This window comes from Stenella coeruleoalba (genome assembly GCF_951394435.1).
Source record: "Stenella coeruleoalba genome assembly, chromosome: 18".
Classification (NCBI taxonomy): domain Eukaryota; kingdom Metazoa; phylum Chordata; class Mammalia; order Artiodactyla; family Delphinidae; genus Stenella; species Stenella coeruleoalba.
This window is the reverse complement of record NC_137164.1, coordinates 7,871,957-7,887,713: the sequence shown is the minus strand read 5'-3', so window position 1 is coordinate 7,887,713 and position 15,757 is coordinate 7,871,957. Positions and strand designations below refer to the sequence as shown.

General features: G+C 41.8%; 1 protein-coding gene across 1 annotated transcript in view; it reads right to left on the bottom strand.

Moving 5' to 3' along the window:
* B3GLCT (beta 3-glucosyltransferase) overlaps window positions 1-15,757 on the bottom strand; it is a 109,274-nt gene that overhangs the window by 8,865 nt on the left and 84,652 nt on the right. Inside the window, exons 12-13 of the mRNA XM_079903327.1 lie at window positions 11,100-11,219; window positions 2,287-2,431 (exon numbers count right to left, since the gene is read on the bottom strand). Coding sequence (XP_079759453.1) covers window positions 2,287-2,431; window positions 11,100-11,219 — 265 coding nt within the window. The remainder of the gene's footprint in view (window positions 1-2,286; window positions 2,432-11,099; window positions 11,220-15,757) is intronic.

The window sequence follows — 15,757 nt, the reverse complement described above, 5'->3', positions numbered from 1 at the left end:
CCAAGCTTGGATGGAAGGTGGGTAGGGTGGGGGTGGGGGGGGTTTCAGGCAGAAAGGCCTCAGACTCTGTTGCTCTTACCCAGAACTACAGTAGCTTTTCAGGAATTAATGCTTCTCAGTGCTTTTTGGTTGACTTCCAGATTCCTGAAAGTCATTTTGACAATTTTGTGCAGAGGATTCACTGACCATTGCACACTGCCATACCCATTAGTAGCATATAATTTTGGAAGAGCAGAAAACCACATGCTCTAGATACTTTGTTTTTAACAGAGGGATATACTAGACATTCCTTGAGGCTGCCTTCTGAACCTGTGATCTCACAATAACCTTCCCTGACTAAAAGGAGAAGAAATGTGGCCCAGGCAACTTTGTATCTGAGCTTGTTTCCAAATGCCTGCTCTAACTTACCAGGAATCCTAGATTTTATCTCTTTTTAATATGAACAAATACACTGTTTGGACCAGTGTTCAAACATTACAAATGGAAAGTAATGTCCAAATCAGAGCAAACTCTCTTAAAAGAGGCTTAAGAATTAGAAGATAAAGCAGTGTCTGTTGGGGAGGATACATTTTGAGCATACTTTGTGACTTTGGAAAGGTTTAAAATTATGTGAATTAGAGAAATCAAGAGTTCTAAAGTATGGGAAACAACAATTTAAAAAAATTTTTTTAATTATCTTCAAAGGACTTTTACATAAGGAGAAAAGAAAGAAGGAAAATAATCCTTATCGTTTAGTAACGTATTCCTCCCTAAGTGAAAAAGGCTGCTATGAAAACCTAAGACCGAGTCTTCCCTGGTGGCGCAGTGGTTAAGAATCCGCCTGCCAACACAGGGGACACGGGTTCAACCCTGGCCCGGAAAGATCCCACATGCCGCAGAGCAACTAAGCCCATGCGCCACAACTGCTGAAGCCCACAGGCCTAGAGCCTGTGCTCCTCAACAAGAAAAGCCACCGCGATGAGAAGCCCGCGCACCACAACGAAGAGTAGCCCCCGCTCGCCGCAACTACAGAAAGCCTGCGCACAGCAACGAAGACGCAACTCAGCCAGAAATAAATAAATAAATAAATAAATAAAAACCTAAGACTATGATAGTAACAATGATAAATTATTTCCCTTATACACCAACAGTTTTAATTACCCTTCCTTTCTGTGAGTGCAACATTATGAGAGAGAGGGTAAGAGAGAATAACTTGCTTTTCTAAGTCCTATAATACCACACATAGGCTCAAGGTAAAACATGGCAAAGTACCTTCTGACTAGTACCAGGAGGGAGGTTTCTCATACATTTCTTATTGTAAAGGTCTATCTTTATCTTTCCTTGCAGTCCTCAGGAATGCAGAAATGGATTCTGCCTTTCTTGGTAATGCAAGCACTTTCTCTGCCTCGTTCAGATGATCTCCTGTAGTGCTATTTCTGTCACGCCCAATTCTCTACATGGCTACAATAGCGCTTGCTACTGGTTACTAAATAAAGCATGAAGACTATATTTTCAATGTAAGGGAGGGCACTTAAAATACCTATGCATTCAAATTTCAAAAAGCTTTGATTTCTTAAAGGAGAGCATTAAGTGAATGTGGGCTCTAGGTATTTTTAGTACAGATATATCTGCTATTATTCTTACAGCATCAGGATAGTCACTGATCAGAATACTCACTAACCCGATTCTTCAAAAAAGAAACTACTAAAACGACTGCAAAAGGATTCCCTTCTTACCCCACACTGCAGGATGGTGAAACTATTAGCACCAACCACCTCTGGTAAACATCATCTCTTCTATAACCCCCAGAGTATATGCTTATTGAGATATTATACTGAAATTTAATTAAGTTTAGTCTGTCAGTTTAATAGCAACCAAAGGGGAGAAAGCCCATTAGACAGTGTAAGGACTGAGGACAGTGTAGAACTGCAAACACTTGGTGGCTAGCGGGACAATGTTAGGTCAGTCCTGTATATTTTTAAATAGCATCTGATAATTTTTAAATACCATCAATTTTTTTTTTAACTCAAAGAAAAAAAAAACAGCTTTTACCTGAGCCTACATGCAAGGATGCTGGCCAAACACCATTTCATTTTTTAGATGTTTCTGCGTTCCATCTTCATGCTGTACCTGGTACAGCATCAACCCTCTGCACGAAGAGGTCTGTTAAGGATTTCCCCCTGGAGCCTGTCCACACAGTTAAGACTGCTTCCAGAAGAACAGGTGAGGGGAAAGCAGTAGTACCTTCAAGTGAGAAGAAAACCCCCCTCTCTCCCTCTGAGGTAGGAATAAAAACATTTTTCTCACCTGATGGAAGAGAGGGCTGTGTGTCACAGGGACTCCTAACCCACTGAAGCACATCCCCAGGACCATATCATCTGGAGCGTCATTGCTGTAGCAGCGACACTTGCTGGCGAGAAGTCTCCTGATTGCCTCTCTGCTGAAGACCATCCTGGGGGAAGCCAGAGCAGACAGAGAAGGCAGTTAGCTCCTCACAACCGGTAATCTCAATAAGGAGACAGAGTTCAGAGCCACATTTCTGGTAAATATGTTGACATCAGCAGTGTTTTATATTTGTTATTCTGAGGAAAATGTTTCTGTGTTTCTATGAAAGGAAAAGCACTTTTAAATATGTCTGCCTATCTAATAGGCAATTTTATTTCTTTATATATACCCTATACACTAACACTTGGCAGTGTTCTTTTTCTAGTATGTCACTGGAAAATTAGAATAATTCTTAAGTTTACACACTCTCGATGAGATCAGTAACAAAATCCGCCAACATTCCCAGCAGGTAGATGGGCCCAGAAATACTAGGTACCTCAGTTATACAGGTGACGACTGACAATGAGAGCAAATCTAATTGAAAAAAACCATGCATGGTCCAAGTGATTCCAGTCCACAGAAGCTTCCTTTAGGTAATTTCGAGAAAGAGGGGAAAAAAGAGAGAGAGAGGGAGAAAGAGATTGATTTGCCTCAAATAGTGCTAAGACGCTGCTTGACCAGATACGTTGGGTACTTTCTGGTGGAACTCACAGCCATCCCCACCTTTCTGTGCTCTCCTCAGCACTGCAGGAGGCTAGAAACTGTACAGTATTTTCCAGACTCCCTGGCCAGATGGGTCCTGGCTTCATCCTGACGACAAAGGGCCCAGTACTGGGGGAGGCCCTCTGCTTCTGGCTCTGGTGGTCTCTGCGGCAGAGGCAGGTCATGGGGCGTGGGTAGCCACAGGCTCCAGCACAGCCGGCACGGGATGGCAGAGCGTCGGTGATGGTCCCAAAGCAGCCGTGACCTGGAGCCCATCCCAGGTCTGCCCCAGATGCAGTGCTGTTAACCCGAGAGTAGCAGCGGCCACAGCAACCCACACCAATAGGCCCCAGAAACCAGCACCCTTTGCTCCTTCAGCCTCAGAGGCAACAGTGCTTCCTATAGTTACTGAGCTCTGGGGAAAGCCACCTGCTCCCTCTTATTCCTCTGGCCCTTTCCAATACATTTGTACCAAGTTCCTGCAATAAATTCTCCTCTTTTAAAAAATATAGATTGGTTTCTGCTTTCCCTTCTGGTCCTAGAGTAGTAATGGATCTCCTCATATCATGAATAACCCAATAGCTCATAGGGCTGATATGGTTCACAAGTTCATTCCCAATAAGCAACAACTTTCTTGACGGCAAAACTATCTAGAATTTATCCATATATTCCCAGAGCTAAATACAGGGTCTCACATACAGTAAGCCCTTAGTAGAAGTCTAGTGATCCAACAAGTGAGAACAAAGCTGCCTCTGCAGAGCTCTTCCCCAGGGAGGGAGAGTTCTATGAATCAGTCTAGTCGGGAAGGAAAGAGGACAGAGCCCGTGAGCACGATCCCTGACGCACACATGTCGACTCCTGCTCAGCTGGGCTCACAGTTCAGTGCCATGTAACTAACACCAGCGACCACGGCTGGTGATGCAGCGACACGGAAGTCACCCCTGCCTGTGCTGAGATGTCGGAAGACGGGATGGAATATGACCAAACAGGAGGAAAAAGAAGCTCTTCGTTTAAGGTGATACAAGGAAATATGACCGTACAAGAAGAAAAAACAAAAGTGCTTATGACCTATACAACAGGGAAAACTGCAAGTTTGAAAACTCACCGTAAAATGCCTCTCTCTTAAAAATCTAGTGTCCATCAGTGACTCAGGGCCTCACACCTACGTGCCGAGCCAAATTCCTGCTCTACTGACCAATCCCAGGAAAGAGCCTCTGTGAGGGGACATGTGTTCACCCTAAACAGACATTTCCCTTAAAGTGTCTGCCTGATGCCGTCAAGGAAAGTTTCATAGGTAACTAATTGTCCCAGTCACAGCGGGCATCTTGTCCTCTCAAACCCTATTTGAATAAAAATGCTTCTCTTCTGCCAGCATCCAGTAGAACAAAAAAGAAAAGGAAAGCCTTTCATTTTGGCCTGCTCTACCCACCCACCCCCCACCCCCAAAAAGAAAAATTACCAGTTACAGCACAGTATGTCTGTTCTGCCAACTTTTAAATATTAAAAAGATTTTGATCAGTAAAACCAAGAGCTGGTTCTTCGAAAGGGTAAACACAATTGACAAACCTCTGGTCAGGCTCACCAAGAAGAAAAGAGACAGAAACCCAATAAAAAGAAATGAAAAAGGAGAAATCTCAATCGATACCACAGAAATACAAATAACCATAAGGGAATACTATGAACAATTATATGCCAACAAATTTGACAACCTAGAAGAAATGGACAACTTTCTAGAAACACACAGCCCACCAAAACTGAATCAAGAAGAAATAGATAATTCGAACAGACCTATCACTAGAAGTGAAATAGAATCTGTAATAAAAAAAATTAAAAATAAAAAAAAAACTCCCTACAACCAAAAGTCCAGGACAAGATAGCGTCACGGGCAAATTATACCAAACACACAAATAACTTATACTGATCCTTCTCAAACTCTTCCAAAACATTGCAGAAGCGAGAACACTCCCAAAGACATTCTATGAAGCCACCATCACCCTGATACCAAAACCAGACAGACACTACCAGAAAAGAAAATTACAGGCCAGTATCTTTGATGAATATAGATGCAAAAATTCTCAACAAAATGTTAGCAAACTGAATCCAACAACACATAAAAAAGATCATAGGGCTTCCCTGGTGGCACAGTGGTTGAGAGTCCGCCTGCCGATGCAGGGGACACGGGTTCGTGCCCCGGTCCGGGAAGATCCCACATGCTGCGGAGCGGCTGGGCCCGTGAGCCATGGCCGCTGAGCCTGTGCATCCAGAGCCTGTGCTCCGCAACGGGAGAGGCCACAGCAGTGAGAGGCCCACAGACCGCAAAAAAAAAAAAAGATCGTACACCATGACCAAGTGGGATTCATCCCAAGTTCACAAGGATGGTTCAACATATGCAAATTAATCAGTGTAATACACCACATAAACAAAAGAAAAGTAAAAAACCACACGATCATCTCACTAGATGCAGAAAAAGCATTTGACAGAATTCAACATCCATTCATGATAAAAGCTCTTAGCAAAGTGGGTATAAAGGGAACATATCTCAACATAATAAAAGCCATTTATGACAAACCCACAGCCAATATAATACTGAACAGTGAAAAGCTGAAAGCCTTCCTGCTAAAATCTGGAACAAGACAAGGATGTCCACTCTCACCACTTCTATTCAACATAGTATTGGAAGTCCCAGCCACAGCTATCAGACAAGAAAAAGAAATAAAAGGTATCCATGTTGGAAGGGAAGAGGTAAAATTGTCACTATATGCAAAGGACATCATACCATATATAGAAAACCCTAAGGACTCCACACAAATACAGCTAGATCTAATAAATGAATTCAGCAAAGTAGCAGGATACAAGATTAACATTCAGAAATTGGTTGCATTTCTTTACACTAACAATGAAATATCAGGAAGGGAATGTAAAAAAAAAAAAAAAACAATACCTTTTAAAATCACACCAAAAAAATAAAATACCTGGGAATAAACCTGACCAAGAAGGTGAAAGACTTACATGCTGAGAATTATAAAACATTAATAAAGGAAATTAAAGAGGATTCAAAGAAATGGAAAGATATCCCATGCTCTTGGATTGGAAGAATTAGTATTGTTAAAATGGCAATACTACTCAAAGCAATCAACAGATTTAATGTAATCCCTATCAAATTACCCATGACATTTTTCACAGAACTAGAACAAATAATCCAAAAATTTACATAAAACCAAAAAGAAAAAGAAAAAACCAGAATTGCCAAAGCAGTCCTGAGGGGGAAAAAACAAACCAGGAGGTATAACTCTCCCAGGCTTCAGACAGTACTACAAAGCTACAGTAATCAAAACAGTGTGGTACTGGTACAAAAACAGACATACGGATCAATGGAACAGAATAGCAAGCCCAGAAATAAACCCACACACCTACAGTCAATTAATCTTCAACAAAAGAGACAAGAATATAAAATGGGAAAAACATATGAAAATGTGTTTCCCAGTCTCTTCAGCAAGTGATGCTGGGAAAGTTGGACAGCTGCATGTAAATCACTGAAGTTATTAGAACACACCCTCACACCATGCACACAAAAAACAAACCTCAAAATGGCTTAAAGACTTAAAACGTAAGACATGACACCATAAAAGTCCTAGAAGAAAACATAGGCAAAATATTCTCTAACATAAATCGCACCAGTGTTTTCTTAGGTCAGTCTCCCAAGGCAATAGAAATAAAAGCAAAAATAAACAAATGAGACCTAGTCAAACTTACAAGCTTTTGCACAACAAAGGAAACCTTAAAAAAAATGAAAAGACAACCTACAGAATGGGAGAAAATATTTGCAAATGACGCAACTGATAAGGGCTTAATCTCCAAAATATACAAACAGCTCACACAACTCAACAACAAAAAAACAACCCAATCGAAAAATGGACAGAAGACCTTAATAGACATTCCTCCAAAGAAGACATATAGATGGCCAGTAGGCACAGGAGAAGATGCTCAACGTCACTAATTATTAGAGAAATGCAAATCAGAACTACAAAACTACAAATCAAAACCTCACAATGGTCGGAATGGCCATCATTAAAAAGTCTACAAATAACAAATGCTGGAGAGGGTGTGGAGAAAAGGGAACCCTCTTACACTGTTGGTGTGAATGTAAATTCACACCATGGAAAACAGTTATGGAGGTTCCTCAGAAACTTAAAAATAGAGTTACCATATGACCCAGCAGTCCTACTCCTGGGCATATACCCAGACAAAACTATAATTCAAAAAGATACATGTCCCCCTATGTTCACAGCAGCACTATTCACAATAGCCAAGACATGGAAACAACTAAAATGCCCATCGACAGAGGAATGGATAAAGAAGATGTGGTACATATATACAATGGAATACTACTCAGCCATAAAAAAAAAACAAAATAATGCCATTTGTAGCAACATGAATGCAACTAGAGATTATCATACTAAGTGAAGTCAGAAAAAGAAAGACAAATACCGTATGATATCACTTATATGTGGAATCTAAAATATGGAACAAATGAACCTATCTACAAAACAGAAACAGACTCACAGACATAGAGAATAGACTTGTGTTTGCCAAGGGGGGCGGGGGGAAGGAGAGGGATGGACTGGGAGTTTGGGATTAGCAGATGCAAACTCTTATATTTAGAATGGCTAAACAACAAGGTCCTCCTGTATAGCACAGGAACTATATCCAGTCTCCTGGGATAAACCATAATGGAAAAGAATATAAAAAAAGAATGTATATATGTGTATAGCTGAGTCACTTTGCTGTACAGCAGAAATTAGCACAACACTGTAAATCAACTATACATCAATTAAAAAAAATTAAAAGAATGTTAATAAAAAACAGATGTTGAAAGGCTGTAAGACTAATAATATGACTTCCTTTAATATACAATATACTAATTTTAAAAATAAGAAAAACTGAAATGAGAGGCAGGGATTTGCCCAAGGGAATACCTGCAAATCAAGAACAGCCATGCAGCGTAGCAACAAACACACAAACACACACCACGTACAGAAGATAAACTGCATCGTCAGAAACGGGCCTGCCCCCCTGGACTCCTAGCAGATGAACGCGGGTCACGGCCGCCTCTTTGGGCAACACTGCCAGGGCCTCTTCATCCTGACCACAGCTTCCTACCCAAATATATGTAAGGAAGTATTTTCAAAAAAGAAAACAGTTACTGAACTAATTGTTATTGAACTAATAGTTATTGAACTAATCCTCCAAATACCCAAACTTTCAAGAAGTAAGCAACAAAGCGGAAAACAGACACTTGGATTCAAATAGTACAAAGGTCTCATTTTCCAAACAATACAGAGTACCTACACATAAATCCCTGGAGTCCACACTCCTGGGTTAGCTCTGATGAGTGGGGCTGAAGAGGGGTGGTTTAAGGCAATGGTTTTCAAAAACCTATTTGACTATAACACAGTGAGAAAACAAGAAACAGTTCATATGCAACCATTTGTGTTTTGTGTATGTGTGTGTATGTGTATAAAAACTGTAAAAATATCACATAACAATAATACTCTTACTACATGTGATGTACACGATATATCTGTTATTCTATTCCATTCTGAATTTCATTATTTTTAAATGATGGTATGATCCATTAATTGGTTTTACCATCCATTAGTTGATCCTGACTTGCTGATTAAAAAAAAAAGCTGATTCTTAAGCTAGATGACCAGAAAAGTCTCTTGTAATATTAGAGAAACTCTTATGTCTGCAGCTTTTATCAATGGTAGATATAAGACAATCTCATGAAGAATGTTTCTGCATCTTTGTAAAGTGCTACTAAGAACAGAATATTACACTGGTCAATGTTACGTAAAGATTAGTACCAGTGTTCACGCATCTATTTATTCATTTATCCCTTGTATCCTGTAAAAAATGAGTCCCCATGCTAGGAAGGGGGAATGGAATGGGAAAGGAGACTCAGGTGCTGCCTTCAAGTAATTCATAATCTGGGTGGAAAACAGAAAAGTAAACAGGCAATTAGATGATAATGGTTTGTATAATATGCTATGAAGGTATATTAGAAAGGCATCAAACCCAGATTTCAGGGGCTGGACTAGGCCGAAGGCTTCCAGGAATAAGTAACTGATAGCGCTATCAAGTCCAAATGAAGGAGGATTGGCCAGGTGACAGGCAGAAGGCGGGGGTGAGGGACAGTGCGGTGTACAGACCAGCAGACGCCATATCTGAGCGGAGGAGTTAAAAAAATAGTGCCTCTGAGGAACTGAAACAGGTTCAGCACAAATTCTTTTAAGATGAGGGTGCAGATAAATGAGGCTAAGAAGCTAGAACAGCGTCTGCCGAGATCACAAGAGGCCTGGTGAGCCTCAGCGAGGAATTTGGACTTAACGTTCTGACGGCGAGAGGTTATAAAAGGATGTGAAAGACTTTAACTCCCCTGGTAACACAAAGAAAAATCCAAATAAAATAAAAATCACATTAACCTATGGAACTGTTGAAGAGATGGATGACATGAAGCCCAGGTGCTTCCAGGGAGGAGCCCTTCCCGGGGGAGCCCTTCCCGGGGGGAGCCGCAAGCGGGCAAAGTGGGTCTGGGGGCGGGAAGGCGGAAGGGAAGACCCGCTAGAGACTCCAGCTCCACGGCCTCAGGAGCGCACCCGGGACGCTGGGAATTAGGCCAACAAGAGGTGGTTAAAATTGAGCCCTGACCCAGATCAACGTGACTCTGGTTGAAATCTGAACGATTATCTCCCAGTCAGATGACAAAAGTAGGAAAGAGTTCGCACTCAAATCCACGGGAAGGCAGCGCAGGCCCCCGAGTAGGGGAGCGAGAGGACCAGGTGCTTTCAGAGAAGCCGTGTGACCGCAGCGCGGAGGACAGCACGGAGCGGAGGACGACGACGAGCAGGGAGACCAGGCGGCTGTGGCCGTTCCTTCCGGGTTCAAAGGATTAGCACCTTCCTGCTACAAAACGTACAACCCCCGGTACAAAGAACAGGGCCCTTTACAAAAGGGGAAAGCTCTGGCTTAATGGGCACCGGCGCCTCACCCGGGAAACTAATGCATCACCATAAGCCTGCAAAGAGCTGGAACCTTTTTTTTTTTTTAACGAGGATGAGCTCAATACGCCTTGGCTTTACGCTTTAGTCTCTTCTCAAAGGCCTCTGTGGACCTCTGTCTTCTATTGCTAATGGAGGATCAACCTTAGCACTGGATCAGCAAAGATCAGTACTCCTGCCCAGGCCTGGTCATCACTAGGAAAGGGTCACCTCAGTAACAATGCTGCAGTCACCACTGAACGGGCCAGAGCAAACCAGAACTCCTGGAATACGACCCCGCAGTAGCAGTCCTGCAGCAGGAATGGTTCTAATCTAGGAGACCGCAAGGTAAGAATATAAAGTCCTAGCCTTCAGAAGTCTACAATCCAGTGCCCAGAATGTTGCTCAGCACATAGTGGACATTCAACAAAAACCTGCTGAATAAATTTAAATCACTATAGTGGATAACAAGACTCTCCCTAAATACCCCAATAGCAAAGACTATAGAAATAATAGAACCGACTGACTGCTCGATTGATTTACTCACATAAATCAAATCAAAAATCTTTCCCCATAAGAGATTAGGCAGATGCTTATTTAAAAGCAGTGATGTTTAACTGTTATTTAAACCCTATAAATCCCACACAAATATCACTTAATTGCTTAAGTCTAAACTTCTGTACCACTCTTTTCCCACATGTGATTTATAAGCACCGGGTAATTAAAAAGTCTAATGACTTATTTTCTGAAATTAATATCCAAAACTTTTTGCATTTAGACTATCAAAACTAACTGGCTTCCTAGAAGCACTCACGGCTAAAGGGACATTTCTACCAAGTTCCCTGACATACATTTATATACTGTCTCTTCAAGGAGTAAAATATTCTTCACTGTGGGTTCTTTTTAATGTTCACTTTCCTATTATAGTAGCAGCTCCCACTGACAGAACACCTGCATATCAGTATAGATCCCATGACCACAGACCCATCTCTGCATCCTGGAAGCGGAAGTGTAATGTCGTGAGTGTCTGCAGAAAGCCATGCTCATAGTTACCCTCCTCCTCCTGTGACGTAGCTGTAGCCGCCGGTGCCCAGGCCGTAGCCGTAACGCTCTCCCAGAAACACGGGTTCACTGGCGTCGTAACAGCTCAGCAGGTGCTGGAGCCTGGAGATGCTAAGGTTCCCAAGGGAATAGAAGCGATAATCACTTAATTCAAATGCATTTTCAGAGTAAATATTTCATGGTTCTTACAGCCCACTGGTTATATTATGCAATACAATATGGAAGTCATTTAGAGATGAAATTCAAGAGATTTACAGAAGAAAGATTTTTTTAAAAAAGAAAAAAAAATTGAACACTGTGCATTACTGGAAACAGGAGAGGAACTGAGAAACAAGGGCCTCCTCTCCAGTGTTACCAAGCCCCTGCCGGGTGTGGCTGTCTCGTGTGGGTGGGCAGGGCGGCAGGTGTCCTGGCTCACTTCCACCAGTCCTGCTCACCACTGAGCGTGAACTAATCATCACACCTTTTCAAGTGCACTTGGTATTTTAAAATCTTCTTCATGGCTAAAAAAGGAACTTTTGAAGTATAGATGAGGTCCATGTCAGGCAGGGAGCCAGCAGGTAGGGAAGAGTGTGTGAGCAGCAAAGCTTTCCAGGAAACCTTCAGATTATGATGCACCACTGTGCTTCAATGAGCTTCCCTAATCTACACTCTTTTGTGTCTATTTGTTTATACCTCTGGCCCCTATGCTTCTTTGTCGTGTCTTGCAAAGGGCCTTGAGAATATCCATGAGCTGCTCAGAAGAATGCCAGCAACTATGGCTGCTGCAAGGATGAGGAAAAAAGATTTCATAGGAAAATAAAATCTATAAATATTTTGTTTTAAGTGGAGACAAAGGTTGATGTTAAGAAAGGCTAGTTTTCCCATGTTTTAAGAACTTCTGTCACTTACAAATGCCCTGTAAAGTCCTTCTACTGTTTCTTCTAATTTAGAGCTTCTCAGGTCATACACACCAAATCCTAGCTTCCCTCATGTTATTAATCAGCGTGCTTGAAAAAAGTTTTCCATGGCCGACCTTGGATGAAATATTTTTTATGCATGCAGTAAATTTCAGTGTTTCTCAAGCCTGTGACTCATGAGCATCGTGCATCTCTAAGAGCTCGATGTATCAAGCATTTCTCTCAGTTACTAATCATGAATTCTTTTCTCAAGAGCAACATTAACATCTAGAACACTGCTGCTCTGGAGTCTCGTTTTTCCTGTCTTTGAGATGTACGGGAAGGGCCGTCTTTTCCATCTGTGCTTATGCATCTTACACCCAGCTAATAAAGCTGACGCTGAAAGAGAAGAAAACAAATTTGATGTATGAAAAAAAATCTCTTACAAGTGCGGTGCTCAGAGTCTCCAAGTTGACTGCTCAGGTTTATATCTGCCTAAAGGTCAAGGGCTCTGATAATGGTGACAGTTTCTAAGTGGCCAGAAAGTGTTTGAAAACTACCGTTTTTGACACAGAAGTTAAACATTCTAGGCTCCTAGTTTGGAATCAGTATTCAGGAAGTCATCTAATAAATACCTCTGCAGGGGAAAACAGGGAAGGGTGTGGACACCTAGTAAATCACCATTCGGTCATGGAGACACAAAGATCTCTTAGGAAATCGCAGCCTTTGCTTGGTAAAAAGCTCCCTAAAAACCTCAGAGCCCCTTCTAGCAAATGCGTGAAGAAATGAGAAGTATTTCCCTTCTTCCTGCATATTGTAAAATTATCAATTAAACCATAAACACTCAATTTCTGAGGTTAAAATAACTAGGATTTAACATCTCATCTGGGTTTCTTTTCCTGGTAACATTAACCGTTTCCATATTTGCAAGATCATTTTAAAGCTGAAGAAGCATAAGCTGAGCCTGACAACGATTACACACTTCATTCACATTTGGTAGAAACTGGAAATGTGGCCAAAGCAGGCAGATCTCCAGTTCAATCCAAGGGAACTGGCCACCGAACCAGGAAAAGAACTTCATTGAACAATCTGTTACCATTTCAGGCAACCTGAGGCACAGAAATGAACAGAAACAGTATGGAAATGTTCAAGTGCAATCAAAATTGCATTAATACATTTTAGTGCTTTATCATTCTCACTCAGTCTCTCTCTCTCTCTATATATACACACACACACACACACACATATCTGTATTATGCCCCTTCCCCCCCAAACACACCAATGTGTATATTCTAAGAACAGTGAAAGTCAGCCACCTCAGAAACTACCACTGACACAAGTTTCTTAAAAAGTTAACACACCTGTTATATGTCCCAACCATTCTGCTCCTCAGTATTTCGCCGAGATAAATGAGAGCAGATGACTATACAAAGACACGTACACAAAGGTTCACAGCAGCCTTAATTATAATCCAGAACTATGAACAGTGACACAGTGCTTGTAGCTAAGCTAACACCCATTGTCCAATTTTATCGACTGACCCAGTAACATTCTTTATAGCAATTTTTCCCTCCAATACAGGATGGAGCCCAGGATCCTTTACTGCATTTATTTTTCACTTTATTCTCCTTTAATCTGGAACAGTTCCTCAGCTTTTTGTCTTTCATGACATTGGTATTTTAAAATAATAAATGCCCCCACACACCCCTTTTTAATGGACTGATCTTCATCTTGGGTTCGTCTGATGTCTCCTCATAATAAAGCCAAGGTTACACATTCCCAGGTGCAGTATTATATAAGTGATGTTGTCTGGCATGTGGTGTCCACCTGTCCTCCAGTGGGAGTATCTATTTTGATCACACAGTGCTGCCTGGTGTCTCCCCTGGACACTTAGTTTTCCCTTTGCCATTTCTCAGGCTCCAGGCAGACACTTTAACAACCAGCAAATATACTGGTCCTCATCAAAATTCACCCCGAGTTTAGCATCCATTAATGATTCTTGCGTGAATCCATCTTTACTATGCTGGTTACAAAGAGATGAATTTTCCAGCTCCATCATCACTCCACATTTATCAGTCAGAACACCTCGTTAACCTGCTAGCTAGAGCCCGCCTGTTACGGACTGAATTATGTCCACAACCAAAATATTCATATATTGAAGCCTTAATCGGGGATGTGGCCGTATTTTGAGATGGGGTCTATAAGGAGGTAATTAAGGTTAAATGAGGTCGTAACGGTAGGACCCTGCCGTGACAGAATTAGTGTCTTTATAAGAAGAGACACCAGAGGGCGCTCTCTCCATGGCATGCAAAGAAGAGGTCACGTGAGCACACACCAGGCCGGCGGCCACCTTCACACCAGAAGATGCCTCAGAAACCTCCCATGTCAGCCCCTTGATCTTTGACTTTTCCAGCCTCCAAAACTGTGAGAAATAAATTTGTGTTGTTTAAGTCGCCCAGTCTGTCATATTTTGTTATGGTGCCTGATCTGCCTCATTTACTTACTTACCTATTTCTTTATCATAAGCATGGACTCCCTGATTCCTAATTTTAATGGTTGCTAATCCATTACCGTCCTTAATCACACTGATGCTCTTGTCCCAGATTCCGCCAAAGAGAACCTTTCCAAGCTCACTTCTGTGTCCTCTTGACATGCACTTTTCTTTTTTTTTTTTTTCCTAAGCACTTCCTTACTCTCTGGTATAAAAAAGAATGTTCCAAATATCTTCTTGTATCTTCCTTGCCTCAGCCTTTAAATCAGTGATTTCTCTGAGACTGGTGCCTTTTAGTAGGAAAGTAGCAATATCAGTTCCGGTCGTTAGTTGCTCAGGGCTACGGGGGTATCTTTGCTTCTGGTCTTCTTTGGTGAGAAGGACTAGGAAGGGGTGTGTGTGTGTGTGTGCGTGCGTGACACACACACACACTTTGGCAATCATGAGTCTCAGAAATTATGAATTCTTGCAGATTTCTCCACTTCCAATCTTCCAGCCCTACCTTAGGCCTCTTCCTTGACCTGGCCCGTCCCATATCCTCCCACAGTGAGCACCACGGTTCCCAGCCAACACTCACTCACCTACTCAGCCCCACAGTGTACCTAAAATGCCTTCAGAGTTGCTTCACCCACACGGCGACTGGAAACTCAGGAGCTGTCTGACATGCCCGCCTCCTCCCACCCCTGACTGAAGGTGCGTCTCTAAATCCTGTCTTCAGCTGTACTTGCATTAGTTATACTTTCCCTGTAGTGTGATTACGTTTTCATTTGAAATGCAGTTGGGTTCACTTGTTTCAGCTTTCTCCTCATCCTTGTTGATTTTTCTTGTCCTTACAGATTTATTTTATTTTTCAATAGGTAGAATATTAGCATGCTTCCCAAAGTCAAAACTAAACTAAGAGATAAACTCAGCAAAGGGTCACACACACCCCCCACCCCATCTACCCGATCCTCCCATCCACCCGTTTGGAAACTACTTCACGGTTTTCTGGCTTACCTGTCCATTTGTCTTTTGTACAGGTAAGTCTACATGGGTATGTTTTATTTCCCCCTCTTTCTTCCATACAGGGAAGCAAACTAAATACATTCTTGTGCACTTGGCTTTTTCCATGTAATGGTATCTTCTGGAAATCACTCAATACAATTTGATTTTTTTTTTAAAGGAACCAAAATGTTGGTTCATTAGTTTGATCCTCTGCTTTTTTGACCTCTACCTCATTATTTCTGCGTTTATCTTCATTATTATTTTCTTGTTTTGGGGGGGTTGACTTTGTGATTCTT